Source organism: Stomoxys calcitrans, chromosome 2 (assembly GCF_963082655.1).
Source record: "Stomoxys calcitrans chromosome 2, idStoCalc2.1, whole genome shotgun sequence".
Lineage (NCBI taxonomy): Eukaryota > Metazoa > Arthropoda > Insecta > Diptera > Muscidae > Stomoxys > Stomoxys calcitrans.
This window is the reverse complement of record NC_081553.1, coordinates 235,275,019-235,291,194: the sequence shown is the minus strand read 5'-3', so window position 1 is coordinate 235,291,194 and position 16,176 is coordinate 235,275,019. Positions and strand designations below refer to the sequence as shown.

General features: G+C 37.0%; 2 protein-coding genes and 1 long non-coding RNA gene across 9 annotated transcripts in view; 2 read left to right on the top strand and 1 right to left on the bottom strand.

Annotated features, from left to right (window-relative positions):
- Nucleotides 1-15,174, top strand: part of LOC106089568 (zinc finger protein 62 homolog) — a 44,718-nt gene extending 29,544 nt beyond the window's left edge. For 2 of the 4 annotated variants that reach the window (XM_013255441.2, XM_013255440.2), the window contains 2 exons: nt 1,675-1,789; nt 14,806-15,174. In XM_013255441.2, coding sequence (XP_013110895.2) covers nt 1,675-1,789; nt 14,806-14,831 — 141 coding nt within the window. In that variant the 3' untranslated portion in view covers nt 14,832-15,174. Of the gene's footprint in view, nt 1-1,674; nt 1,790-9,071; nt 9,205-9,262; nt 9,329-14,805 lie in introns of all 4 variants that reach the window. The other 2 variants (XR_001221653.2, XM_013255444.2) reach the window with 2 other exon arrangements.
- On the top strand, nt 68-1,121 carry LOC131995241 (uncharacterized). Its single transcript, XR_009397312.1, has 3 exons — nt 68-310; nt 389-531; nt 626-1,121. It is a non-coding gene; the product is annotated as an uncharacterized LOC131995241 (long non-coding RNA).
- On the bottom strand, nt 6,387-14,905 carry LOC106089570 (uncharacterized). 4 transcript variants are annotated; one of them, XM_059363571.1, is made up of 4 exons: nt 8,870-9,239; nt 8,659-8,813; nt 7,232-7,806; nt 6,387-7,131 (listed from the first exon to the last, which is right to left on the bottom strand). In XM_059363571.1, exons 3-4 carry the CDS (start codon nt 7,755-7,757, stop codon nt 6,560-6,562), a joined length of 1,098 nt encoding a protein of 365 aa, XP_059219554.1. In that variant the 5' UTR covers nt 7,758-7,806; nt 8,659-8,813; nt 8,870-9,239; the 3' UTR covers nt 6,387-6,559. The 4 variants fall into 4 exon arrangements, with proteins under 4 accessions (XP_059219554.1, XP_013110900.1, XP_013110901.1 ...); XM_013255446.2 differs by lacking the exons at nt 8,659-8,813; nt 8,870-9,239 and adding an exon at nt 14,417-14,905; XM_013255447.2 differs by lacking the exons at nt 8,659-8,813; nt 8,870-9,239 and adding an exon at nt 14,417-14,905 and having other exon boundaries at nt 7,232-7,794.
- Nucleotides 15,175-16,176: the final 1,002 nt, after the last annotated feature.

Genomic DNA, 16,176 nt, shown 5'->3' with positions numbered 1-16,176 from the left:
AATAATCAAAAAGGCAAAATTCAATTACAAAAAAAACAAGATTTAGAATATAAAGAACCGTTTTCAAGCAAACATGAAATATATTAGATTTTGAAGGCAAACGTTAACACTGCTTCTACACATTGCCATTCACAAAGACAATATTAACAATCTTGAAATTTTTCTCTATTTTCAGAAGAATGGGTCGGCCGCCTCGTCAGCTCTAGATGGATGACCAAGAATCGCCAAAACGGTACTGCGGCCTTGATGCGGGCCTCTGCGGCCAATAAGGTCTCTTCAAGTTCTCGTCGGTCCGTCCGTCTGGTTTTCGGTGAGTATTGTCAAGTTTTAAGTGTATTTGTCGCAGTCTGTTTTTCTTGTCTAAAAAAGTATTCTATGTTTCTTTTAGGGTCTTTTTTTTTGTTGTGCTACCTTTTTAGCACCGTAGGACCAACATCAGCTGATTGGAGGACGAAAATGTCCTTTAACTGCGTTGCTACCTAACCTAACCATGAGCTCATGTTTGGTTATAGCCTGTAACCCAAACAACGGGTGAGTAAAAAAAAAGCACTAATGTTGCCCCTACCTAATCTATTTCGATTGTATACTTTAATACAAAAAAACCCTTTTTTAAACAAAAATAAAGCAGTCCAAGGGTCGAACGTCAGTAAAGCAGTTTGGTTTGCTAGTCTGGAGAAACTAAAAAGAGTACCTTAGGAACGCTGGGGAATGCAACAGCGTCTGGATCCCTCGCTGGTGGATGGTGTGCGTTGCGGATGTGGCGGTGACCAGTGTGGCGGTGACCAGGGTGTCGGTAGCCGATGTGGCGGTTGTTGATGCAGCGGTTGGTGATGGAAGCCTTCTTCTTTGTGCGGCAGTGGAGGTGGAGGAGGCGTGGATTTTGATTTTTATGTTTTTGACTTTTAGTTTTGAAATGTCCACTTGTTTATTTTAATTTTAATTTCTATTTCTTTTCAGGTTTTTAATATATTCCTTTTTTCAGGTATTTAACGTTCATTTCATTTCAGATTTTTGACAAAGTTTTTCTTCTCTTTTTTTTACGTTACCATTTCAATTGGCTCTTTATGTATCGTCTCTTCACTTTTCAGGCATTTCAAATTTTCTATTTCCTTTTTTTTTTTAAAAAAAACTGTCCTTTTTATTTTGTTTAAATCCGTTTTTTTTACATTCATATGAATTTAAATAAAACACATTTACCAAATTTATTTCTGGTCTTTTCTTTTACGTATTTTTCTTGTTGATCACTCCACCTCCGTACGCTGCCAAGTCCCAATCGAAAAAGAAAGAAGCTTCCTTGGGTCACCGGCCGGCTTGGCTTGGATTCGCCTCCATCATCAAATTTGACTTCCAGCGGGCACCAACAAAACATATGGTGGTAGCCATAATTGTCAATTGGTGTCAGCTGGCTGTCTCTTTCGTTGACAGAGGCGAATTAAAACCATCAGATGGCGCTGGCGGTCTTCTATCCGCTAACAGATGTCGCTAGGGTCGCACATTAGGCCGCACACTACAATGTTTTGCAAGTTTCATTTTTTCAAATTCCAATATAAATATTATGATGCACTATTGTAGGTTCAGTTTTTCTTTCTTTACTGAAAAATATTGTTCATACACAATTTTTTGAAAAAAAAATCGATTCTTATTTGTTGACATTTGCTGTGTTTTATTTACCAGTCTAGCGGATTCATTAGCTTATGGATAAGTAAAACGCTCCCGCTAAATGCTTTATACTTTAACGTTGGCACTGACAGCACACCCGAAATGATCAAATATCAACAAAACAAACAATGTAAGTAATTTGAAATTAAATAAGTTCTCGGAGTTCATAATTGTGATTTTATTAAAATCCTAAGCATTTGCCACTTCAAAACGTTTAATCAGTGAATAAATACAAGATATATTCATTTACAAGTAGTGGCAGTTGTCAAACAACAAAATATTGAGTGCACTATCTGTCAAAATCAGTGATTAGTGCAACTCTGATTTTTAAGGTTTTTCACAATTTTATTGTTTTAATTTATAATTTAAACGTTTATAATGATAATTCTTTCAATCCTGTGGTTGCTATACATGGAAATGCAAATAAAAACTGGAATCACAATTTGACAGTGTACAGAAATTTGACAACTTGCCGAAATTTGCGCCACATCCCACAGGGTTGTATAGTTGATTTCGTTGCTGTTAATTTAATGACTTTACCTTCTCAATTCTAACTAGTGTGAGACTACAGGATAGATGGCACGAAGTTTTACTACTGCAAGCGACCACTGTTTTGTGTGTGAAAAAACATGCTGGAGATGTTTTGAATACAGGATAGCTGACACGCATTGTTACCAAATCAAACGGCCACTTTTTAATACGAAACTATTTTTTATATTGGGTTGCCCAAAAAGTAGTTGCGGATTGTTTTAAAAGAAAGTAAATGCATATTTAATAAAACTTAGAATGAACTTTAATCAAATATACTTTTTTTACACTTTTTTCTAAAGCAAGCTAAAAGTAACAGCTGATAATTGACAGAAGAAAGAATGCAATTACAGACTCACAAGCTGTGAAAAAATTTGTCAACGCCGACTATATGAAATTACTTTTTGGGCAACCCAATAGATTCTAATGAATCTTGGCACAATATAACTACGAGCATTGTGTAGGCTGGAACTTTAGGATCCGTTTTATGTGGTGTTCATCGTTATCATGAAAAGCTCAGCTGAGCTTTTCATGAACGTGAAGCGCTTCGTACAAATGTAGTCGCGGACAAACAGGGGTATTGACTGGAATGTGTTAGTAGAGGCTCATGCTTAAATACTGAGCGCCTATGCTTTTAAATAAACAATTATCAGGTTCCTGCGGCGAGAAAGTTATTTATTTACAACGTAACTGAAGTAAAATATTAAAGTTAACGCCTCAGAGCTTTAAATAGGCAGAATAGAAGCTAAATGACCCCATGAACATTAACTTTACAGTTTTTTGTTTACAAAAAATAAATAACTATACACATTGCAAATTTTGCCCATGGATATTCCACTAAGCAACAAGGGCAAACTTCTCACATATCAGTGAGTGCAGTGCGATTCAAAATTAAGTACAATGATAAGGGGTCTTCATTTTATAGCGGATTCCGAACGGCGTGCCGCAGTACGGCACCTCTTTGGAGAGAATTTTTTACATGGCATAGTACCTCACAAATGTTGCCAGCATTAGGAGGGGTTTTCCACCGCTGAAACTTTTTCTGATGGTCTCGCTAGGATTCGAACCTAGGCGTTCAGCGTCATAGGCGGACATGATAACCTCTGCACTACGGTGATAGAAAAAAGACGGTTGTTGTTGTAGCAGTGTTTTGTACACTGAGGCGGCAGCCCATGCCGATGAAGGACTTTATCGCGTCAATCCGGTACGTACAACCGGCTGCCATGGAATCAAATAACTATACAGTGATAGAAAAAGGGTGGTACTTTGCCAACATCGGCTAGTGTTATTTTGTTTGCGGTATTAGCAAATATAGGTGCCCGTAGCCCAGTCAGTAGCGTGCTCGAATTGCCAGTGCGGGGATCGTGGTTTCGATTCCCACTAGAGGCCTTGGTCTGTCGCTACTGTCGGACTAAAATTGTGTATGTGTGGCTGTAAAGGACTGCCACTCTAACCTAATCTATTGGCAAATATTTTGAATACCATTTGGTATCAATTTAATAGCAGACTAAGGAGGCCATTGATGCCGTCACATTTGTATTCTTGTCACTGTGGCAAAAGTGTTGTTTCGATTTCTAATTAAAATGTTGACACCATTATAAAATATTTGTTTAAATTTAATAAAATGTTTTACTTTATTTAGGTTATGTTGACCACTATGGACATACATTTTAGGTTTTTTGTGAGCTTTAAACACTAAAAAAGTAAAAGTAATTCGTGCTACTTACAAATTCCTTAATTGTTTTCCATGCCAAGCCCATAATTGGTTAATGTCTGGTATTGTGCGAAAGCCGGGCAATGACATAGGAAATGCCCAAACGTCTCATCATCTTCCCCGCATGCCCTACACATGCTTGTTGACATCATTGTTATGACAGTCAACCAAGCTAAAAACAATTTTTTCTACAAAATTGGTAGTTTTAAGTACAAAGCCTTCCGTGTAGAAATCTATGCTACTTTTATTACCAAGGATATTGTAGATCTAATTGATTCTATGAGGAATAGTAGTACAGTACTTTTATCAATAAGTGCTCAGACAGTGTGTAATCCATAATGCCTGGGAAATCGGGATCTGTATCAAGAATAACACAGTGTCCGTAGGCGCCGCATGACCATAGGAAAAGCTCCCAAATCCTCACAGCAGTGGTCGCAGCAATTTGTCTAGCCACGATGTCCAGAGGCATTGAAGCGCGCGTCCAACAGACCACAACACCATATATTGGGTTGCCCAAAAAGTAATTGCGGATTTTTTAAAAGAAAGTAAATGCATTTTTAATAAAACTTAGAATGAACTTTAATCAAATATCCTTTTTTTACACTTTTTTTCTAAAGCAAGCTAAAAGTAACAGCTGATAACTGACAGAAGAAAGAATGCAATTACAGAGTCACAAGCCGTTGAAAAAATTTGTCAACGCCAACTATATGAAAAATCCGCAATTACTTTTTGGGCAACCCAATACCATTTTAGGTCTGACAACTGCGGTATATACCCAGTGCATGACACGCGGTTTAAACCCCCCAACTTTTGCCAAAAGTCCTCTTACAGCTGTATAGGCAAGAGTTGTCTTTCTTGCCTTTTCCAAAATGTTGGATTTGAAGTTAAATTTCCTGTCTAGCCACACACTCAGGTATTTTGCGCTTTTTGTAAATGGAACATTCTCCTCTCTCAAGGAGACGGATGCCACTGCAAGTAACTTGTATCTCCTGCTGAAAAGACCTTTTCTGTCTTGTGCGGATTTACGCCTACACCACGCCTATATCTCTAAGAGTGCTGGGAAACTTCCCCTAACCGCAATTGTCACGTCATCAGCACACGCGACCACTTTTACACATTTTTTCCAGAGACATAATATATTGTTAACAGCAATTTTTCAAAGTAGAGGAGACAGTACACCTCCTTGAAGTGTTCCTCTGCTGACCCATGTTTTAAGATCCACAGATCCCAAGCCTACCGTTATGTTACTTTTAGTAAGTAAGTTATTAATAAACGTGGTCCATAGATTGTTTAATGCCCCCTCGATGTCAATGCATACCGGAAGGGTATGCATGTTATCGTGCAGGGTAGTCTCTACCGACCTTGTCTTGACATAGGCATATTTGGAAGTTCGCTGGATGTCCTACTCTTTATCATGGTGTCCGCAATGCTTTCCATGGTTTTGAGTAGAAAGGACGTAAGGCTTATAGGCCTGTAGGCCTTGCCTTGCCGGGCTTTGGTATAAATACCACCCTTGCCTTCTTCCAGGATTTCGGAATAATAAGTCCTAGGCACGCAGTGAGTAAGTAAGTTATTAATAAACTTTCTTACGATAGTGTTTATGATGGAGAAAGTACAGGGTATTGTGGCGGTGCTCATATAGGAGGCGACGAGCAGTGCTCCAAGAGCAGCACTGAATGCGATACTTGATCTGCGATCTTGGCACTTGCACGTGGAAGGCGTTGCGTTGAGTATAGTCTTCTAACCGACTGAGTTAGAAACTCGCTCTCTTCGGATGTCGGGCATTCGTTTGTTCTGCGACCGGCCAATGACGTCATGGGACGACTACATGGCATTGGCAAACTGATCTTTCTTAGATGGCGACTTGGAATTTGTCTTCTCCGAGGGGAAGCTTTGGGCTGGGGACGTCCCGAACTTCTCCGGTACCTCTATATACACGGATAGGTACAATGAGGTAGAAATGAGGCTACTGGAGCAGAGGTTTTTATTGAATTCGTAGGGATTAGGGAGTCACATAGACTTCTGATCGGGTGTGGTGTCTTTCATATCCCTAATATCTCTACACAAAATAAAAAGACAAGTTTTCTTAAAAAAGTGAAACTAACAATTTTTGTAAACAGAGGATTATCATTGTTCGCTGCATTTAATAGACATGCACATTAAAAAACTACGGAATTTGACAATGTTGCTAGTAACATGTTGAAATCATTTTGTAAAAAGAACTGAGTACCGCTTATTTGAAAAATTTCGTAGTCATTTCACAAAAGTCTTTTTATAGTGCGTTTTGACAGCTGTTCAGGGGAAAACTCGAATTCAGTACTAGGCTTTATCCGGGAACCTCCATTATCCGGGATAGAAAAAGAATTTTTTGTAATTTTGCATTGCTTCGATTATTCGTGACAACATCTATTACCCGGAATCATGAACCCACTTTACGGTTATATTCGAATAACCAAGCAAAATTAAAATAAATCGAAGATGGGAATTTCATCGTTCTTATCCATTATCCGGGAAAATCGATTATCCGTAATGCCTCTGGTCTCGAGCATCCCGGATAATCAAGTTCCGAATGTAGTTTTATTTAATTATTTTATTCTATAAATCGACCAATTTCCTATTTTGAACATTTTGCTTATGTTAATAAAATAAATAAGTTTTTTAAAAGAGCTTAAGATCTCGAGCGATTTTTTTAATCTTATTGTCTAGTGTTTTGTCCTCATGTTCACAAATGTAGTTCTGTCTGGTTGTACATTCTTGTCCATGATAATTGTAGGCATGTTTGGCGGTGTTATAGGCGAGTCTTAGACATCTACCCTGGCCCTCTATTTCAAGAGTATTGTTCAGAATGGAGCCGTCTTTTGATGCGCTTTCTTCTTTTTCACCGTCGATGATGTTGGATTCGGCATCTTTATCGGGGGAGCTCTCTTTGTGGGACATTGCAATAGAGGTGAGATTCATGTTTGGATTAACGGGTTTAGCAGAATTAGACCAAATCCACAAGAGACCGGGGTTCAAGCCTCCCAACCAATAGTCGCGGCCTCGGTGGTTAGGCTGATTCAATAGGTAGGCCATAATTTCTTCGTTTTCTGACACTCTTTCGAATTCTGCCAAATGTGAGTTTAGTGCCTTGCATGCCGAATTGGCCGTTTTCCAATTTACCTGTTGATAGCTATTTATGTAGTAACAATTTTCACTGATTCTCGTGAAATTTGTAGGACAAGGGTCGCGTACTGTAAAAAGAAAATGCAAGTGAGTTTTTTATGCAAAAATTATGATCCAACTGGTACAACATTTTCTATGATCAATTGTTTAATTGATTATTTACATTACCTTCTTGTTGTTTGTTGCCTGCCATAAGGTAATAAATCAACTGTTCTGTTCTCCTCACTCTGCTTTCTAGGTAGTCAACTCGGTATACCAATTTCTCTATTGCACCTAATAAATACAAATCATTTTCGGAGACTGCTCGAAAAGTCTGCGGTGGATTACCGTGACCATGTTGACTTTGAAGGGGAACTGGTCGCATGTGTTGCTGCTGGGTAGTAGGCATAGGTGACTGGTTTCCACCGGAACCGGTGCCTCCAAATATCTGCTGCAGAAAGCTGGGCTGGCTGTGACCCATTTGATTGGTCATGGGGCGAAATTGCGGATTTACCATTTGTACTGGCGGTCTCTTGTGAGGTTCCAATTCAACGCCTACTTCTCCTATGCGTTTATTTATAAAAACATTCGTTGTCGGTCTTTTGTAGGCCGACGAATGGTAATTAAGTGGAGGTTGTGGATTCGGTGGATTGGGTCCCATTCCTGGATTCATCATCATTTGATATGGTGGAGTAGGTGAACTGCCGCCAGCCATTTCGGTGAAAAACTGTAGATCTTTCGACGCCCTGTTGCTAGAAGTAGAACTATCTCAGAGCACAGACCATTAATAATTAAGATGGTACATTTAAAACTTTTTTTATTAAACAAATAGGTTTATTTGCCAGATTTCTTTATAAAAACATCATATAAGCCTATTTCTTCATTAAGTTTTGCGAATACGGTCGTAAGAAGTTAAAATTTGGTGCAATTTAGCGTACAATTAATTTATTGCATGAATTCAAAAAGTTCATCTCGAAGAACGACCTGTATCCAAACAATTTATGTTTCATCAAAATAGGTGAAAATACGACCAATTTGGATATGGGTATCGAGAGGTTCTAGACATTTCGCCGTTATACTTGTATACGGCAAATATTTTAAAGCTGTTGAGAGGTCAAAGGAAAATATACACCGAAAAAATTAGAAACTTGGTTCAATTAAGAAATTTGTACATTCAATTAAAAAATTTGCTGAAATCGGTGCCATAAAGAAATTTGTATAATTGATTAACAATTTAGCAATTTTGATTTAAAATTCAATCAGAGTGGCTATTAACTAAAAAAACCTACTATCTGAAAGTTGCCCTTTCTTTAATGCAACTTTTTTACTGTTTTAATAAAAACAAGTACAATAAAATGGAATCTTATATAACCTCCACCATGGATGGCATTTGTCTAGTTCTTTGAATGACTTTTTCAAATACATATAAACTATATCAAGTTTTTGACCGATATGGACAATACTTGCCATGGCTGGTGGAAGTCATAGAAATGCACCACCACCAAAATTTCAAGAAAATCGAGTAATCGTTGTGCCCACCAGAGGCTCAAAATGTCAAACTGGGAGATCGGTTAATATGGGAGTTTTGTTAGGTTATATACCGATTTAGACCATACTTGGAACATTTGTTGGAAGTGATACCAAAACGACATATGCAAGTTCAATCATATTGGTTAAGAGTTGCGCCTGTATTCCGAAAGTTGAAGTACAACATTCTGCCCTTGATTCACCTCTCGTGCCTGGTCAGGCAATTTCCCAGAGCAAATCATTCCTTTGACAGGGTAAAATGATTTTGAGTCGCACAACCACCATATATTTATATCTTACTTGGCAGACTTCGATGGAATGTATTGTGTGAAGCAGGTGCGGCCCCTGTATGGGAATAATTGCTCATCAACGGTCACTGCATTATGCGGAGTATAAGCTGCTGCCAAGTTAGACCGCAACATTTGCCAAGTATCATCAATAGCTTGATTAGTTCCAGCGGATTTTTTCACACTTCATATGGGCCATCAATGTGTAATTTCAGTTTGAATATGAAAAAGGGACCCCAGGGACCTTCTCACCCACCAAAAGGTTAACAAGAGGTCAAAAAAATTGTCTTTAGAAAAATTTGTTTAAGAAGAATATTATCAAATTTTTCATTGAAATTTTGAAAAAAAGTAAGTAAATTTGATCAATATTATATCTTAAGATATTTTTATTTAGATTCCATTACAGGATATTGTCCGGCTATAGGATCAATGCTTTCTATTCAAACAATAGCACTGCAAATAACTATCAAACGTAAGTAAGAAAGCGCAAACGGGCAGATATTTTTTTATTCAAATTTTGTCTTAAAAGGAAAGGCAAAAAAACATTTGGATTGCTTATTAGTTTGAAAGGTTGTCGTAACTTCGTCGATGCATAAAATTGTTCATGAAACTTAGAGGCTGTGCCAAATGATAACAATTTACTATGGTGAGATGTAAAAATGTTCTGTTAGATATTTTTCCGCCGGTGAGAGAAAAATTTACATTTTCTGTGTCTAACAATATCTGTTCACACTATGCATATTTTGACATTTCTGTCGGAGCAAATACCATCCACGGTATTTTAAATATGAGTAAGACCTGCAGTTGGAAGAATTAAGAAGGTAAAGTCACAAACGCAACAAAAAGGAAATCAACGATACAACCCTATGGATGGTGGCGCAAATTCCCACAAGGCTGTCAAATTTTCTGGACACTTCCTAAGGGACATTGTAGTTTTTTTGTAGTATAGTAGTTTTTATCATGTTTAGCAGCCACAAGATTAAAATATTTGGCCATAGGTTGGAAAATTTCATCAGCTGGAATTTATCTTGTACAAATTGACCTTTTACCAGCGTATCTATAGACGTGAAAATTTGAATTACTGCTGTCAAATTTTGTACTCAGCGTTACCGTTGTGACCCTAAGGGGTCATTTTGTCCGTTATTGTGACCCTTTTTTAGCCTTTTTAAATTTTGCTTTAATTCTTCTTTGTTTACTTTATTACCAAATACTCTGCGATGTAATACTCGCTAGAATTGATATTAATGATAAAAAAATGGCCATATTAAAATATTAAGATCACAATTCGATAACAATTAGTGAACACATTGATTTTTTTGATATTGTGTCTGAATATAGTCACTTAACTAAAGCATTTTGTTTAGGCTTCAGCGCATTTTTTCGGGACCATATTTTTAAACGTCTTTATGAATAATCGTAAAATATTCTATAACAAAAGTTGCTTATTTTCCATATTGTTATAAACGGAAAACCATGCATTGAGGTTTTGGGGCTGGTTCATATTATGATACGCCTATTGTAACCTGGATCAAATGGACCAGACCAAATAGATCTATACGGGACTCATATTTTGAATCATCTATTGTAACAATCTCAATTCTTTGATACACACATCACATGGCTTAAATATAATTGAATGGATCGACCCCGTCATCATAACCATTCGGGAATTTTGAGCTGCCCCAGACTTTTGACCCCAAATAAGTATTACAGATTTGTACTGTACTCCGAAATACCCTTAATTTGAGCTTAGACACTTCTATGTTTAAGTATTTTTCTCCCCATCTTGCTATAACGGGTTAAATCTGCAACACCCACACTAAACACAGTTAATATTTGATCGTGTGTAGAAATTGCCCCCACATGCCAATCCAACGTTTTCTCATAAATAAATGTAGCCAACCATGCAAATAATCCAATACTACGCTCAACGAAAATTGTTATTCAAAATATCAAAATTGTTTTTTTTTTGTCTGCTGAAAATGGGAAAGCAGGCATTACTGCTGTTTCAGCAAACATAGGGCTGATATTTCCGCAAATATTTTCGACTGCTATTTCAACTAACAAAATCTGCTGTTTTGCTGAAATGAAAAAAAAAATGCTTTTCTTTATTTTATGCTATATTTATGGTTGCCTCAAAGGCCGGTCATGTGTTTTGATTATTTTAGGCTTTATTTTCCAACAGATGTTGAGTTAATAGGCATGAGAAATTTTGTTGGAAGAGAAGAATTTCATTTGAGAAATGTTACTGAAAACAAATGACATTTGGTACAATGTCATTTGCACCAACTCCGGTGAAAAATGCATACTTATGCCCCATAGCAGCTATTCCGATTTGATCTTTATCTAAAAATAAACCGATCTGAACCATATACGACACGTATATCGAAAAGCCTAACATAAGTCACTGTGTCAAATTTCAGTGAAATCGAATTATAAATGCGCCTTTATGGGGCCAAGACTTTAAATCGAGATATCGGTCTATATGGCAGCTATATCTAAATCTGGACCGATTTGGGCCAAATTGCAGAAAATTTTCGAAACGCCTAACACAACTCACTGTACCAAATTTTGGCGACATTGGACAAAAATGTGCCTTTTATGGGCCCAAAACTTTAAATCGAGAGATCGGTCTATATGGCAGCTATATCCAAATCTGCACCAATCTAGGCCAAATTCAAGAAGGATGTCGAGTGGCTTAACACAACTCACTGTCCCAAATTTCAGCAAAATAGGATAATAAATGTGGCTTTTATGGGGCTAAGACCCTAAATCGGCGGATCGGTCTATATGGGGACTATATCAAGATATAGTCCGATGTAGCCCATCTTCGTACTTAACCTGCTTATGGACAAAAAAAAAAAGAATCTGTGCAAAGTTTCAGCTCAATATATCTATTTTTAAAGACAGTAGCGTGATTTCAACAGACAGACGGACGTATATGATCGTCTTAGATTTTTACGCTGATCAAGAATATACATAATTTATAGAATCGGAAATGGATATTTCGATGTGTTACAAACGGATATACCTCCATCCTTCGGTGGTGGGTGTAAAAAAACAATATGGAATGTAAATTTCCCCTGTTTCTTAATGGAATCTTCATGGGCAAATTTGCATTAGCAAACATTTACTGAAACTCACATTTCCATTGGCCTTCTGGTCAGCATCTCAGCCATGAAACTTCCTTATTATTCTTTAATTATTATATTTCATATGCTCTGATCGTGTAATAGGAGCTAAAATATCTCATTCATTAATCTTCCTTAATCGACCTGTGCCAACATTTATTGCATTTGTGGCTTACCTACCACATGATCATTTGTCCTTTGCTAGTAAGTACAACAACAACATCAGTTATGTGAAATTCAACAACAACGTTTTATCCCTTGCTTCCTGTCCCTGTCTGTTGGAAGCTGTTGTTTGTTATTTGAAAACCATTTTTATACTCCCACCATAGGATGGGGGTATACTAATTTCGTCATTCTGTTTGTAACACCTCGAAATATGCATCTGAGACCCCATAAAGTATATATATTCTTGATCGTCATGTCATTTTAAGTCGACCTAGCCATGCCCGTCCGTCTGTCTGTCGAAAGCACCCTAACTTTCGAAGGAGTAAAGCTAGCCGCTTGAAATTTTGCACAAATACTTAGATTTTAAATGGACCAAATCGGTCCACGTTTTGGTTTGGGTCTTGACTTCTTGAGCCTCTAGAGGGCGCAATTCTCGACCGAATTGACTGAATAATATGGTCTTAATCGATAAGTAGCTTGATAAAGCTCTCATATAAACCTATCTCCCGATTTTGCTTCTTGAGCCCCTACAAGGCGCAATTCTTATCCAAATGAACTGAAATATTACACAACGACTTCTACAATGTTCAGCATTCATTTAGTTTGAATCGGACTATAACTTGATATAGCTCCAATAGCAAAACAGTTCTTATTCAATATTCTTTGTTTGCCTAAAAAGAGATACCGCGCATAGAACTCGACAAATGCGATCAATGGTGGAGGGTATATAAGATTCGGCCCGGCCGAACTTAGCACGCTCTTACTTGTTTATTGCTATTTTTATTGGTGGATGTTTTTGTTTGTTATTTGAAAACTATTTTTTATTACTATTTTTCATCATTTGAATGTTGTACTGTTTCGCAGAACACACGTGCTACATACTCGTACAAACTCTGACCAATTTTTGTAAAAACTTAAAATTTATAGGTTTGTATTAAAGCTAGTATTGTGTTCGTTATAGAGTCGAAAACACATGTTTTTCGCGATTACTTGTTAAGATGGCATGTTTAAATAGTTTTCACTATGTTGTTATAGCGGTTAATTAGCTACCAAAAACTACCAAAAATGCATTTAACTTCCACAGGAGACCAGGGTAGTTCTAGCTCAATTCCAATTGGGCTGGAACTGATTCAAACCTAAGTTTAAGAACCAAGACAGCAGCAAACATAAAAATCAATTTATAAATATTTATTTCGAATTTAAATTTTTGTAAGGCGAATTTGAAAATGAGTTTACATATCAAATTCCATCATCTGTGTTGATGCGGCCAGCTTATAGGCCTTGGTCCTACTGAATGAAATCAGCAAGTTTTATTGCTTCAAAATCTAATATCTAAGGAAAGTAATCATGAAAAAATTTTGTGAAAAGCTAACATAGTACCAAAAATAAGAGCGGAATTTAGTTAGTTTTTCTTTAACAATATTCAGTCTTATATTGCCGATTTGTGCCAAAACACTCAACGAACTTTGTTAATGAAGATAGCAAAACTGTTTGCTGAAACAACAGTTTTTGTCTGGTGAAAATTGGAAAGCAGACATGGCTGCTTTTTCAGCTAGACTACTGTTTCGGTTACAAAATCTGCTAAAATATTTAACATGTATTACTGCTAAACAGGTGAACAATTTTTGCTAGGAGAGCAAATAAATGGCACTACATTAAAAGCGAGTATATATTTGCATGGAATTTCGTATATAGTATTTTACTCTCCCATTATATTTTATTTAGGTTTTAAATTTATTTTATTTTTTGTGCCTTATTTTATTTCATAAATGGAGCAGCAGACATTATCAGCAAACAACAGATTGCCTGCTGGTCTAAAATGCAAACATTTTGCTATGACAGCAGGACAGCTGATGTAATAGCAGCAAAACTAACTACTTACAGTCAGCAGACAGTGTCTGCTACTATCAACAGACTTGTTTCTAAAATTTTGCATGAGGGTCTCTGCAGTCCCTCATGCATAATTTCTTGACTTGATTTAAATCCAATATAAAGAGTTAGTCAATAACATTAAACATCGATGGCAACAATAATTTAAAACAGTTTTACATTACTTTGACGTAAATAAGACCACAGGTTTTTTTTTAATTTGGGGGATTGATTTGGATCTAGATAAGTTCTTAGGTATCGAGAGATCAAATATCCATACTACAGTTTTACTCAAATATGGTTTCCTCATTGAGAACATAGTTATTGGCTGATACTTTATTTTGAAGTCTCCCGGACTGTTTTTTAGTCGGTTTATGTGGTGATTAAATTTTTACCTTCTTAACACATAATCCTCCAAGAGATGTGACCATATCATATCATCGGATGCATCTTCGTTCAACACTTCCCCCAATATTGACAATGATTCATTGGCGTATTTTATATTTTCACTATCATTATTAACATTATTGCATAATATGACATTGGCCAAACACATAAATACCACCGCGCAGCACCATATCGAAACGAGGCGCGGGCATTTGCTTTTGTCGTTTGCCGTCCGCCTATTACACACTAGAGTTATTAAGAATCTCTGCTTTCTCACTTTCATTTTCATTTGGCAGAGTTGTTATTCGTTTTTATTTTTATTCGTTTGTTCGAAAATCGTCGAATTTTTATTTCATTAACTAGATTACAAATTAAAACTCCCACTTTTCTTTTTCAGGCTTTCGAGGAAGGTGGAAGATTTAATATTTTTATATTTTGTATTCGCTAAGTCGTTGGATTGTTGGATTTAGACCGTGTTTGTCGCAAAGCGGTTTGAGTGAGACTGCCGCTGCAAGCATGCTCAGTTAAAGAAGAAGTGTTGAGTGGCTTACAAATAGATACAGCTTTGTGTGTGTGTGTGCAAGTGTGGCAGTGTAAATGTATACATGTATGTATGTATGTACATACGTCGGTAAACCAATGTCAATGCAAAATTTCAACTTTCTCCGTTTGGAGTTAAATGTGCATGTTCAACTAAAGTAACTTTAAGATTGTTTTGAGAGTTGATTTGTTGGTACTTTGAAGTAAATTTTTTGGATGCTCTTCACCATTGCATTTTATTTGCAAAAGTGTATCATGCACATGTACCCATGATGCGATATAGGAGTTACTTGTAACCTTAATTGCGCTCCGTATAACGGCTACGAATTTATAGGGTGAATAGGTTTTTTGAGTCCATTACAACTTATTTTAAAGAAAAATATAATTGTTTTGAATTCCAATTTATATGTTATTACACTTAAATATTTACACTCATAGAAAAAAGTCTGCTGATAATGCCAAACACCGGCAGCTGACTGTCCGTCGGCAATAAATCTGTTGTTACAGCATTGTATTTTCAATTTCAGAACAGCGAGCTGACTGCTGAAAATTTCTACTGCTCTATATATAATGCGGTGGTTAGAACACGCATAAAAAAGACTGCTGATACTAGTAAATGACCAGTACACAAGAAAGGAGACAAGATGGAATGTGCAAAATACAGAGGAATAAGTCTCCTCCCCATCGCATACAAGATACTCTCGAGCGTACTGTGCGAAAGATTAAAACCTAAAGTCAATGAGATAATTGGGCCCTATCAATGCGGCTTTAGACCTGGTAAATCCACCCTGGACCAGATATTCACACTGCTCCAAATCCAAAAGACCCGAGAAGGACAAATCAACACCTTCCACCTCTTTGTTGTCTACAAAGCCGCTTTCGATACTCCTTTACGTTCAAAGGTATTTCAAGCCATGTCTAAGTTTGGTATCACTGCAAAATTAATTAGACTCTGGAGGATGATACTTGCTGATACGCGTTCCTCAGTAAGAATAGGAAAGAATCTCTCCGAACCATTTAATACCAAACGAGGTTTCAGACAAGGAGACAGCCTATTATGTGATCTCTTTAATATCCAGGTGGAGAAGATTATACGAGATGCAGATGTGAATAGATATGACACACTAATCACAAGAGAACTCGCCTATGCCGACGACATCGACATCATAGTTCGGTCACCGGAAGTAGTAACTGCTGCCTATGAAAGAATCGAAAGAGAGTCAGTGAA

Coding starts and splice junctions, on each gene's coding strand:
- LOC106089570 (XM_013255446.2), bottom strand. CDS start 14,697: ATGAAAATGAAAGTGAGAAAGCAGAGATTCTTAATAACTCTAGTGTGT. Junction 7,807..14,416: donor GAGGATTATGTGTTAAGAAG/GTAAAAATTTAA, acceptor GCTCTGAGATAG/TTCTACTTCTAGCAACAGGG. Junction 7,132..7,231: donor AGGCAACAAACAACAAGAAG/GTAATGTAAATA, acceptor TTCTTTTTACAG/TACGCGACCCTTGTCCTACA.